General features: G+C 39.8%; 2 protein-coding genes across 2 annotated transcripts; one reads left to right on the top strand and one right to left on the bottom strand.

Moving 5' to 3' along the window:
* The first annotated feature begins 794 nt into the window (after positions 1–794).
* Positions 795–6,938, top strand: nkrf (NFKB repressing factor). Its single transcript, XM_068325556.1, has 3 exons — positions 795–1,134; positions 1,515–1,639; positions 3,452–6,938. The coding sequence occupies exons 2-3, from the start codon at positions 1,537–1,539 to the stop codon at positions 5,677–5,679; spliced, it is 2,331 nt and encodes a 776-aa protein (XP_068181657.1). The 5' UTR covers positions 795–1,134; positions 1,515–1,536; the 3' UTR covers positions 5,680–6,938.
* Positions 6,939–7,433: 495 nt separating this feature from the next.
* Positions 7,434–11,586, bottom strand: LOC137602655 (ubiquitin-conjugating enzyme E2 A-like). The gene is made up of 6 exons (XM_068325557.1): positions 11,262–11,586; positions 9,625–9,705; positions 9,234–9,259; positions 8,274–8,363; positions 8,013–8,101; positions 7,434–7,926 (listed from the first exon to the last, which is right to left on the bottom strand). The coding sequence occupies exons 1-6, from the start codon at positions 11,303–11,305 to the stop codon at positions 7,798–7,800; spliced, it is 459 nt and encodes a 152-aa protein (XP_068181658.1). The 5' UTR covers positions 11,306–11,586; the 3' UTR covers positions 7,434–7,797.
* Between the last annotated feature and the right edge of the window lie 755 nt (positions 11,587–12,341).

Genomic DNA, 12,341 nt, shown 5'->3' with positions numbered 1-12,341 from the left:
TATGACTCGGCTTTTGGCCCACATTGAGACAACTATGCATGTACTGTATATATAAGACATAAACAAAAATATAAGATTTGATCAGGATTGACAGAGTTTTATGGTTTGTCTTGAGTCTCAAACCACACTTACTGTACTTGAAATATAGCAATGATGCCTGGAACTAATTTGAAATGACCACTGCATTGTTATACTAAGCTACATTTATGAAAAGGCAGGACATTTGGAGTGAAACAGATCTGCAAGAATACCTATCTGGGGAATTGTGACTAGGATGGATCTGGAGTTCTGAACTGTAGGTGGAGGGTGGAATTTTGACATAACATCTCCCACAGACTCAGCAATACAGAGTCCTTCAGCAACACCGAGACCTGATGACTGCTCTGCCATCCCGAAAGGATGAAATCTGAAGGTCGTACCATTCCAAGAAAAATAAAAAAAAGACAAACATCACCTAAAAAAATGATGGATGGATGGATGTTATCTATGTATGCAAATGGCACAAAATATCCAAACAAATTTCAAAGTAAAAGCGGTCTTTGTCACACATCAGGTCGATGGTTCGAGTCCCAGTCTGAAGTCTGTGTTATTGAACTAAAAGTGGCAATCTCAAATTTCCTTAAGTGCAGTGAGCTCATTTGGCGACATTAGGACCTGTGCAAATTACATGTGATACATAAACCTTTTCTGAAATCTGGTAAAATACACACATTAAAATCTCCGGACACGACTGCGCTTCATTTGTCCGGCGGCAATGCATTCTGGGTCAGCGCGATGTCAGACGCCATGATTTTACTGTAGCCGTACCAGAAAATGGACGCTTCTTTCTAGTTAGATGATAACTGTGTCCGTCAGGAGGGAGTTGTGTCTCATTTCAGCTACCCGACTCAGGAAATGCAGTTACATCAAACAGACTTATGTGTTCTCGTTGAATCCGACTGAAAACGACATATGACCAGGCTAAGTCTCGGTTTGGCTAGCTGGCTAATGCTAGCAGACAGTACCGCATTGGAAGCGAACTGGAAGAGGCTAACGCGAAAGTGATCATACCCGGTTCAGCATATAAACAAATGCAGTGTGCCTTGCTCAGTCGAAGGACAGCGATATAAATTGGACAAACGGCTATACCTTAAGGTGAGACGACAAACTTACAGCCTATTCACTACAGATGTGGGTAGATGCCATATTATTAATTATGTTTAGCTCCTGAAGCATGGTAGCTTGTAAGAGATGGGCAGTGTTGGCCTACTGCGTCACGAAATGCATCTGCGTTTAACATCATGTTCACAAGATGTTCATTCATGTGATAATGATTTGTTTATGGGAGGCATAGTTTGTATTTTACTGATTGGGTGCTGTGCTGCAGAAAAGTTGTGTTGGTTTCCCATGAAATGCATTGGTGATGCATAGTGATCGACCATAGAGTGTAATTTCAATCTGCCCAGATGCTCTTTGTATATTTTATTCCTTTTTTTAAACAGCTGTCTAATTTATGTTTCTGGCCCAAATAACAGGTATGGCCTGGATTTGATTTGGATGGTGCTGGTGATGGCAGAAGGGACTTTCACTGGCGAAATGCCCTCCTTTGATCCAAGTCCTAGTTCTGAAGCAAAAAAGAGACATAATTCTTCTGATGGCAGTGAGTCCTTATCTGAGTTTTAGTGCTGTTTGCATTAAAGCAGAAACATTGTTCCAGCAAGTATACAGATGCAATTGATAGAGCCTAACCCAGGTAGTGCAAACACATCTCTAATGACCATGCGAAGGTTTTGTTCTCCTGCACAGGAAGAGGTCACATACGTCCTTGTTCAAAAGGCCAGAGGGAAGAAATATAATTCGAGGGAACAGATAATGTGACAAAGATTCAAAACTTAATTAATGTTTTAAGTCCGCGGTTGACGTGTGTTTGAGTTGAAGTTAATCCAAACAGAGAAGATCATCTCTGTTGTTTTATGCCATACTACCTAGTGGCTACAAAACTTAGAATGGGGCCTGTGTAGCCTTATGATGTTCAGGCAGCACATCCCAGAGCACAAGGGAAGTACACCTTTTGCCCCTTGAACTGTCTGCATTACATCTGCTTTGACATACTTGCATGGATCATGTTTCTGCACTTGTATTACCATCACATTAAACTACTCCCTAAAATATTTAAAAAAAAATATTTTTTACTCTGAAAAAAAATCAGTACAGTATGTGTTTTGCAATATGCACATATTAAAAAAGATATTTGAGTGATATACAGTTTGCTTTGTTTATACCTACATGATACCAGTGTATAGTTAAGTGACAATATCAGGTATTGCGGATCTTTTAGTTATGTTGGATATAATTAACAAGACTTTAAAAAAAGAATATCTAACAATGCATTTAAAAAAATCTATAGCCATTGCAGTGACTTATTGTAAATCAAATCTAATCAAACTTTATATAGCACTTTTCATACATAGTGTAACTCAAAGTTGCACTATGATAAAACTATGATAAAACGTGATAAAAGAATGAAACATACAACAATAAAAAGTGACACATTTAGCCCCCCCCCCCACACACACACACACACTCACACATACAGTAAGCAGACTGTTAGCATGGCTTGGCACTGAGGATCCAGGTGAGGAGAAGCCACCCATGGGGGCCATCCGCACCGAGAGGCACCACAGTCTGCAGCCACAGGAAGCACCGCCACAGAGACTCCCCCTCAACCCCGACAGACCAGGGCAGACACCACACCAACTGCAGAGCTGCCCCAGTCCCCCGGACCTGAGGGATCCCCGGGCAACGCCCCTGTGGGCAGACCAGACACAACTCCCGGTGTGGAGGGCCCCCAAGAATAATCCTCAATAATTAAAACAGCATAAAGCAAAACAATAAATGGGAACCACTGGGCTCTGCTAACAAAAAATACTTTTAAGTAATATTAAACATCTGGCTTTGAACACTGCGTACTGGCAGATTCATGCTAATACACACCTCATACTTGGGTTCAATGCAAAACTACTTTTTTAGTGAAACTATGGCATGAGAATTTGATACCAAGTTTATGTGCACTGATTATTTTTTTCATATTCAAAATGTTCTGGCAGGAATCACACATTAATAAAAAAAATACATCTGAAACTTATTTATCATATGATCTTCCACTGGTTTGCTGTTGCTGTGTGTTTTAAAGAGCTGGAGAAACTGTTACAGCAGACAAAGAGAGGACACAGCAAAAAATATAGTTCTGTCTTTCAGCTCAGTTAATGTCCCTGAGTATGTGGGTTAAACATAATGAAATTAACAGCAAGTCCTGTCCCAACAACCTTTTTGAAATTGAACAGTACAGTTTCATGGGATCAGAGTAACCCTTTTGTGCCATCTGAGATGGTAACTGATAAATTTGCCACTTAAGTCATGCAAGACATCATCGCTGCTTTTCTAACTCTTTACCTATGTCATCTTCTTGCAGGAGACGAGCCCATGAGGAAAATGCCTGTGTCAAAATTTGGTTCTAGAGCTCGATTTGAGCCTGTTCACTTTGTCAGTGGCGGAAGCAGCGGAGGAGGTGGCATTGATGAGAAGGAGAATGATAAGGAGCGCAGGAGGAGTGAGCCATATGGTGCAAAACAGTGGGACTCAGAGCTCTCTTCCTACAGCAATGCCAGTAGAATGCAGGGCACCTCCTCCTCGCTAACACCCGCTTATGACAGAATGCCATCGTACAGTTCAGACTCTTGGGGTTCCTATAGAGGTAGAGACAGAGAAATGTTTCCAGGTAGTACAAGTGGGCTGGGTTATGGAGAACATGGATCCGTTTCAAACTTCATGTCAAAAACACAGCAGGACTACATATCCAACTATGAGGCCCACCGCTCTCGAAATTCAGGTTCCTATTCTCAGCCCCATCGATACAATGGCTATGGTGCAGGGAGTCGATTGGGAGGACGTCAGGGTTTGGGATACAGTTATCAGGATCGGCCGTCGTCAAGCAGGCCATTCTCCAGAGTCTACAACAGCCCAGGCAGGAACAGTCCCACCACCTCCCAGCTGGGCCCTTCATCATTTCCAATTCCTGTGTCACAGTCCACGCTGGATGAGAAGCAAAGGCTAATAGGCAGTGTGGCATCTGCGTTGGTTGTTGCATTTAGAGACCCCATGTTTGTAACTGGAAGTGACTCACCAAATTATAATTTCATGCTGAGTCGGAGTATTCAGGCCTGCAAGACTAATCCGGAGTATATTTACGTCAACTTGAAGGACATTCCTCAGGCGGACCTACCAAAGAATAGGAAAGTCCCAACAGATGGTTATGCCTGTGAGCTGAGATGTCAGGGTGTTTATCTTGCTACTGGTTACTCTGGGAGTAAGAATGGAGCGAGGGACCGGGCCTCTGAGCAAGCTGTAAAACTCTTCCTGAAACCAGTTGAAGTTCGCGTGGTGCAGCGCAAATACAGACACTCAATAGTCAATGACATAGTTGTGTGCCAGATGCACAGCCCCACCCCAGCATTTTTACCTGCACTTCGCAACCCAGAGGATAAACCAACACCCAGTTCTAAGGGCCAGTATGAGCCTGACAAACGGAAGCACTGGACAGAGTTTGTGGTTATGGACAATGCTCACGATGCCATCTGCATACTCAACAATTCTGCTGCTTTCAATCGCATGAAGATAGACTACAAATTTGACATGCTCCCCAACAGCAGTGCTTGGCTGTGCAGTGTGTTCCTACAGGATGAGCTAGTAGCGCAGGCAACAGGCACTAAAAAGAGCTCAAAGCATGCAGCAGCTGAAGAGGCAGTGAGGAAGCTTCGCATGAATCAGGCACAGCGACAACAACAGCAACCACCGCCGCAGTACTCCAGAGGAAATAATCAATCCGACTGGGGTGTACACTTCGGACAAGTGGTTAGCAAAAAGAAGCATCTGAGTGAGTTGGTTATCTTGGAAAACTCGGACAATGCAATCTGTATCATTAATGACACAGCACAGTTTAACAAAGTGACTGCTGATTACAAGTTCACCGTTTTGCCCGATCATCGCTGGAGGTGTGAAGTCTACTTAGAAGGGCAATATGTGGCGGCAGGCATTGGGCCGAAAAAAACCGTGAAGCACATTGCAGCAAACGAGGCCTTAGCCACCTTGAGACAGACTCAGGCTGTGGTCAAGTCCAACTTGAGAAAAGAGGGTCATGGTGACGCTATATCCCGATCCCAGATCCTGGCTCGGTCTGGTGAGGACGCCACAAGGCAGGAGATTAAGGAAGACAACATTGGAAACCAGCTGCTCCGCAAAATGGGCTGGAGAGGAGGTGGCCTGGGACGAGATGGGGAAGGCATTTCAGAACCAATCAGAGTGAAGGAGCAGTTCTCCAGAGAAGGGTTGGGTTTGGGTATGGACATGGACAAAACTGGAATCCAGCTCAGCAAGCGTGACATTGAGGACATCATTCGCAACTATGCCAGTTCAGAACGACAAAATGATCTTCGCTTCGCCACTGACTTGAACAACGATGAACGCAAGCAAATCCACCAGATATCTCAGAAATACGGCCTACGAAGCAAGTCATATGGACAGGGACGACATAGATTCCTTGTTGTCAGCAGAAAAGTACACAAAGATGAGCTCATTGGTCAGCTTCTACAGGAAGGACAGGTTGGACGGTATGAGCTAGTGAAACCTCAGGCCTCTCACTAATTTGCATGCAGAGAAAAAGAGACATCTTGAACTTTTAACAAGTCACACTCCTGTGTAACTAGTGTTTGTACTTGTGCGCCAAAATTAATATTGGCATTGAACATGACTTTTTGTGGGATAAATGAGAAGTCAGAATGCTACCTGTGGTTTCTACATTCCTTTGCCATATAAATGTACTTTTAGGATACTTTGCCACCTCCAGCAATTCCAAATATTTACCGTAGGGCTGCCACAAACGATTATTTTGATAGTCGACTAATCAATTATTTATTACAATTAATTGACTAAAACGTACACCTTACCACATAAGCATGAAGCTGCTCTTATACTGTATAACCATCATTAGTTTTCAACTCAAAGTCTTTAAGGTATTTGCTAACTCATAAAAGTTATGATAGTTCATTAAACCTTCAATGAAATAACCTTGTAGCAACAATTGTTTAACTGTGTAGCATAAAGTGCAAACAGTTAAGGGAAAGGCATTTGTCAAAGCAACACAAAAGTACTTCAGTTTTTTTGTGTGGTTTTTTTCTTTCCTTGATTTGTTTTTGGCATGAAACATGAGATAGGCACTATAAGAAATTATTGTTACAGAAAACACATGAAATGTGTGTGCTAAGGCTGGCTAATGAATGAAATTGTCATGGCTTAACGTTATTTACAGCTTCATCTTTGACAAGAGCTACAATGTGCTTCCTTTTCCGGTCCTCATGCATTGCTGTTGTGCTGCTGTGGAAGGCTAGTCCCGTCTTACAGACATTGCATGGCACTCTTCTTTTTTATTAAAATGCTTACACAGCTCCTTGTCTGCCAGGTAGCTGTGAAACCAGAGCCCGTCTGGTATAACTTTGGGTGACATGACCCCTATTACGAGGACTGCGCGTGTCTGTCATGGATGATAAAGACAGAAGCGGCAGCTGTTTCGAGAAAAACAAGGATTAAAAAAGATGCGTCGACTATTAGTTGATTTTAACAGTCGACATAGTCGAGACCAGTCGGCTAATTGTGGCAGCCCTAATATACTGTATCAGTCAAAAGTTTTTGCATCTCCTTATATCAGACACAGAATATGCAACTTGTCCACTGCTTGCTTGTGAACATTGTAGACAGTTGACAAGGATTACAGACAATAACATCCAAGTATATTACGATACACTCATCTCACTATGGCAAAAAATATGTTCAGCAATAAAAACAATGTTGCTTTTTTTTTTATAACACTTGGAGATTATTCCACAGGTACAGGTTGCACCGAAAATCAGAATTTTAAAGCTAGAAACTTGTCAGCTAAATGTCAGATGTGTTGGTTTATGTCAGTAGTTGTCTGTTTTCACAGGTGTAACAGAATAAATTAAAAACAACTAAAAAGAGACTTGAATGTTTGTACAAAACAACAACTACAACCAATGTGTACTATTTTATTTACAAGACAATGTACAGTTTGTTTCATGGGTTACCTGTGCAAAATTTTATAATCTGAAAACAGACATCCTCTTTTACACTGTATAATGAGCCTATTATGATGGCTGATTTCTTTTAAAATAGCACAATGTTACCACTTTGTCAGTATTATAAATCTGGGAGGAAAGTGTACCTAGTATATTGTTTGTGTTGAATATATGTATAGATATTTATCAATATCTAGACCAAACCAAAAAATCAAAAAGGCATGAGATCAAGAAGACAAATTCCCGCAGCACAAGTGTCATTTTTCTAACCATCTGAAATGCAGAAAATAACAAAACCAAAAGAGATCCCAAGAAACACACAAAGACCTTTGTTATTTGTAGATACGAAGTTGGCATCTACACAGCAAGCACATCTAATGGTCACCGCCATCCACCCTTCTTACATAACGTAGAAAATAATAGGAGACAGCTTAAGTCTTAAAAGTTGGGGCATCTAGCAAGTAACCCAGGTATAACAAGGTACATTTCCCAACGAGATTATTTGGCAGGAATGAATGCCACAACACAGTATCATACAAATTTAACGACAGTTATGAGACAAATATACTGGAGAATTTTCAGATGTGTAACAATTCTGTGAGACTTTCCTTGATTTGTGGTGTCTTGATTCTGAACTGGACGCTGTTCATAACAAAACCACTAACAAGGGTCAACATTCGTGCCAACTCTGTTCAACAATGGCAGAGACCTTCTTCTCGTACTCCCGCTTGTTTTCCTGGTACAGCTGTGCTGCTAGGCTGTTCGCAGGACTGTTGGGGTTTGGCTCATCCAGTAAGGACTAAATATACAACAAAAAATGTCAGTGGATTATGTTCTTGATGATAGTCATCAAATAATTAATTTACACTTGAAAAATTGCATTACCTGTATTGAAGTTAAGATTGAAGAGACATCATAGGTTGGACTCCAACGATTCTGAAGAATATCTAAGCATATACCACCATCTGCATACACTGAAAAAGTGCACATGCAATATAAATCTTTATTAGATTATTGATGCAGGAAAAACAGGTCAGTTCTACCGAGACAAACAAAGGACAGATGTAATGTCTTTTAAATGCTGCAGCTGAAAGCACACACTAAATGTGTTTATACGTTGTCCAGCCCTGCCAGTGAAACACATACCATTTGGATGAAACATTTTAGAGGTGAATCGCACTGTTGGTGGTTTATTTGGATATTCCTCTGTGAATTCAATGGTAAGTTTGAAGGTTCCTGAAAAACAAAACATTACGACATACTATAAATTGAAATTAATTTCCATTCCAAGGAGAACTTCTGTAAAGTGAATTCATGACTCATTCTATGATGATGCCATGACCACTTTTGCCTCTGATGTATTTGCCCTAACAAAGCCTTTCTCTTTAACATATTCAGTGTTGTTTCAGTGAGGAGCTATGTGAGAAAGGTCATGCCAAGCTGATCTAGCAGAGGTGGGTGTGTTAACATAGGATTCATAAAAACAATAATTCTGAATCTATATGACCTTTCACATAAGCCAAAAAATGTAATCACACGTGTTCCTTTCGTAGGTCCACAGTTCCAAAAGTACAGTAATTGATCAAAATCTGTTGTAAACTTTGAGTTCTCCTACTTACAATCAGCAAACTCCAACTATTTCACTGAGGTAAAAGAAAGAAGTGATTACTATAACCAACATGATCAAGTTGTCAATCTCACTGTGTTAATGTTGTTTTAATCTCAGCTGCCAACCTATTGACCGTTCTAAAAGGAACTACCGGTATACTGTATGTGGAACAAGTGTTCACATGGACCCTAGGTAAAAGAGACCAAGAGGGAGTTAGGTTTGTCTTTATTAGACAAATATTTACTGTCATTCTCTAATGTGTATGGGGAAAAAAACTCCAATCCCTGATGATCTGAACAAATATTGTAGTTTTGTGGCTAAACAAAGCATCACCTGAGGTACTTTAAAAACACTGCCTAAAATCTATTCATACCAATATTGATAAAAAAATTAGTTCCACAATTCAACATTTAGATTCTTAATGAAACTTTGCTGTTGTTTTACAGCAGGTGTAGAAAGTTCAGTGGTTTAGATGTAAAGCTTTAGACAGTACTTACCATTCTCAAATGGTGTTCCCTCTGGCCTAGAAGAGGTAAAACAGGTTTTAAATTACCATACTCACAAGACCTGCTTAGGAAAGCTCCTGTCTTGTGACATTTTGTATTAAGAAAAACAATTTGTCAGCACTTCAGAAAAATAATTAATTACCAATATCACATATCAGTCTTTATCCTTGTGGTTAACTATGGATATTATGATTATTTCATATATTTACCTATTTTCCTGACAACCTTCATGCTTGAACCTATACTATTATTGTTGAGTTCATTCTCTTGACTGTTTCTACGAAGTAAATCATTCTCTGTGAAATGTGCCTTTTTCTACGAAGCATCCGCCTATTTATACCATATCCTTATTCACTCTTTTGTCATTTCCAAATCAACTTACCCAAAAATAACAGCGTTCCATGCCATGATATTGTTTTCTGATGGGGCCCCACTAACTCCAGCTGGAGGATCTTCTTGCAGCCTACAGATAGAGTAAATGAAGACTGGCATTACAGATCACAGACAAAGCATAAACAGAGGTCAACATCATTTTTATTAGACAAACTATACTACACCCGTTATACACAGAATCATTAAGTGCTTTCCCATTAATGGGACTTTCCTTATAGAATGAAGGATATTAAGAAATAGTATCATACTGAAAGATATTGCAACTGTTGTCCTACATCACAGACCTTTCACTGCCAATAATAATAAAGTTGATCAGTCTATATTTACAGAAGAATGGCTAAAATTGTGACAGTAGCTCTGAGTCCAAATTTGGAGATGCCACGTAAACTTTAAATACAGAATACTATCATGGATAAATGAACTACCTTCACCGGTTGTTTGTTCCTAAGCTTATGTAATTATACTTCATAAAATCCTGTGTTCACCAAGTGAACCTCAATCAATCTTTGTTTATGAATGGCAGTGCATTTAGAGTACCATTTCACATCCAAACAGATTTGATTTGATGACAATAAACATACAAAAATAACTTTGTGGTGTTTTCAAATTATTAGATTTCATGTTAACTTCATTAAAATTGCTGTACCAACCTGGTGAGCCTTATTCAGTTCTAAATCAATTATGACATGAAATAATTTTATTTCATGTCAAAATTGATTTTCAAATTACCACATTCTTCTTTTTTTAACGACACGTCAACTTCATTAAAACTGCTGTAGCAACAACCCAGTGAGACTCATTTGGTTCTGCTTTGTCTGCTACCCCACAGAATTCTCGGGCTGAAGGCAAAAGCCATTAATGGATCATAATTATATGTATGCTGATGTTCCACCATATACAGCTGGTTCCCTAGCCCTGAGACATCCAAAGTCTCTCACTGGCCATAATTACAAGAGGAATGCTAGAGCACTTCAAGTTCATGGTTAAATATCGAAGTGCCAGTGCCAACTCAGAAAATGTTTTCAGTGACTACACGGCAGATGGTTACCTATCCTCCGGCTTAGACGTTGACCTATCAGGGCCCGCAAACAGGCGCTCCCTTGATCACTGTGTGAAGGGGCATTGTAGATCCCACAACACGTTTGATTTGGTTCTCAAAGACCATCTGGCCAGTAGACACAACTGTATCCTGTACACCCAGTAATAAATACCCACCGAACTAATATCATATAGTAACACAGCCATCAACAGTTTTTGTTATTTTATCATCAGAACAAAGCGAACCATCTTTACTTAGACGCCTGTTTGCAGCTAGGACCACGAACATTAACTTTACCACTCCCAAGTCTTGCTAACGCTGATCTCTGTGCTATTGTACCGGCAAGATGGACAAGATCGTGCCTTTTCATGGCTTAACAGATGGAAGTTTAATAGCCCACGGACATAAAGGCAGCTACCAGATTTTAAGACAAGTATGTAATTATGATCAGTGTAATCGGACAGTATTTATATGTCAAATTGTAGTTTGTTTTGGTAGTATGCTACAGGTTACAATACAGTGTATGCTAACACGGTAGCCAGACGTTGTTTCGTTAGCTATAGCTGTACTTTTACTTGTTTGCTTACCGCATAAAATCTTTCATTAAACGTCGTCTTGCTGGTGTTGACATCCTCTTTATACAGAAACCCCAATTCTTAGCATGGAAATATATGCTTATTGTAAGAATATTTCTATTTTATTTAACTTAATTTGAGTATTTTGTACTCCAACCTGGCTACCCACCGATAGCTGATTTGTCAAATATTTGGCTGTCCCTGTTCGTCTGCGGGCTCGTCCACTTTCGTATGAACGTGAACATTAACTTCGACTGACTGTAAATCAGCGTATTTTAAAGCAAACAGATGAAGACAAAAATATTTCGCCACTTATTAAAGTAAATTATCCCTATTTATTCTTGTGGAACTGTCTCAGCTTGTTGTAAATATAGCTAAATGATTTCCGCATAACTCAGACTACCCCGTCTCCACACTTGTGTCGGTCCAACAAAAATGACGTCATGTTTTGTTCCCGTGTTTAGTTTGTTTAGGACATGAGAAAGATTCGAGAATTTAAGGTTTTTATCCTTCCCCCGATTAACATGCTACTACCTATAAACCAAGTTATCGGTTACTTTAACCTATATTATATAATAACTTCGGGAATAACCTGTGACATTTAGAAATTAATTATATTTTCGGCAATGCATGACTATATTAACTTTACAGCAATACCGAAAGACCACCAGATGGTGACGTTGGTAAATGTTTGCGTTTGTGTGTGTGTGTGTGTGTGTGTGTGTGTGTGTGTGTGTGTGTGTGTGTGTGCACATGAATAAACAATTTTAAAAAAATATAGGCACGTTTGTGGCAGAAATCAAGTGTGTAACCTTGCTCCATCAAAAGGAGATTTTCAAAGAGCAAACTTTACACTTTAATTCTGTTACTTATATAATTATGTACAGTGAAGCTTGAAGAGCATGAACAAGCAAAAAACATTTTTGAATGGAGGACTTTTTTTCTTTTTTCAGATGACTTAGAAAAAAATTAAATTAAAAGTTTTAAATGTTATTTCCTGCACATGCAAAAAGGTGAAAATAGCCCAAGTCGACCCAAAAAAATACCAGTGGTTCCCCTCTTTTCCATAATGCTTACAATCATCTAGACCTC

The sequence above is a fragment of the Antennarius striatus genome, chromosome 10 (assembly GCF_040054535.1).
Source record: "Antennarius striatus isolate MH-2024 chromosome 10, ASM4005453v1, whole genome shotgun sequence".
Lineage (NCBI taxonomy): Eukaryota > Metazoa > Chordata > Actinopteri > Lophiiformes > Antennariidae > Antennarius > Antennarius striatus.
This window is presented reverse-complemented; position numbering and strand designations above follow the sequence as displayed.

Bases quoted from the DNA above. Each gene is read 5' to 3' on its own strand.
- nkrf (XM_068325556.1), top strand. From the start codon at position 1,537: ATGGTGCTGGTGATGGCAGAAGGGACTTTCACTGGCGAAATGCCCTCC. The intron at 1,640-3,451 runs GTGAGTCCTTAT...ATCTTCTTGCAG, and splicing joins ACATAATTCTTCTGATGGCA to GAGACGAGCCCATGAGGAAA.
- LOC137602655 (XM_068325557.1), bottom strand. From the start codon at position 11,305: ATGTCAACACCAGCAAGACGACGTTTAATGAAAGATTTTATGCG. The intron at 9,260-9,624 runs GTAAGTTGATTT...TACCTCTTCTAG, and splicing joins TGGAACGCTGTTATTTTTGG to GCCAGAGGGAACACCATTTG. The intron at 8,102-8,273 runs GTATGTGTTTCA...GCACTTTTTCAG, and splicing joins TAAAATGTTTCATCCAAATG to TGTATGCAGATGGTGGTATA.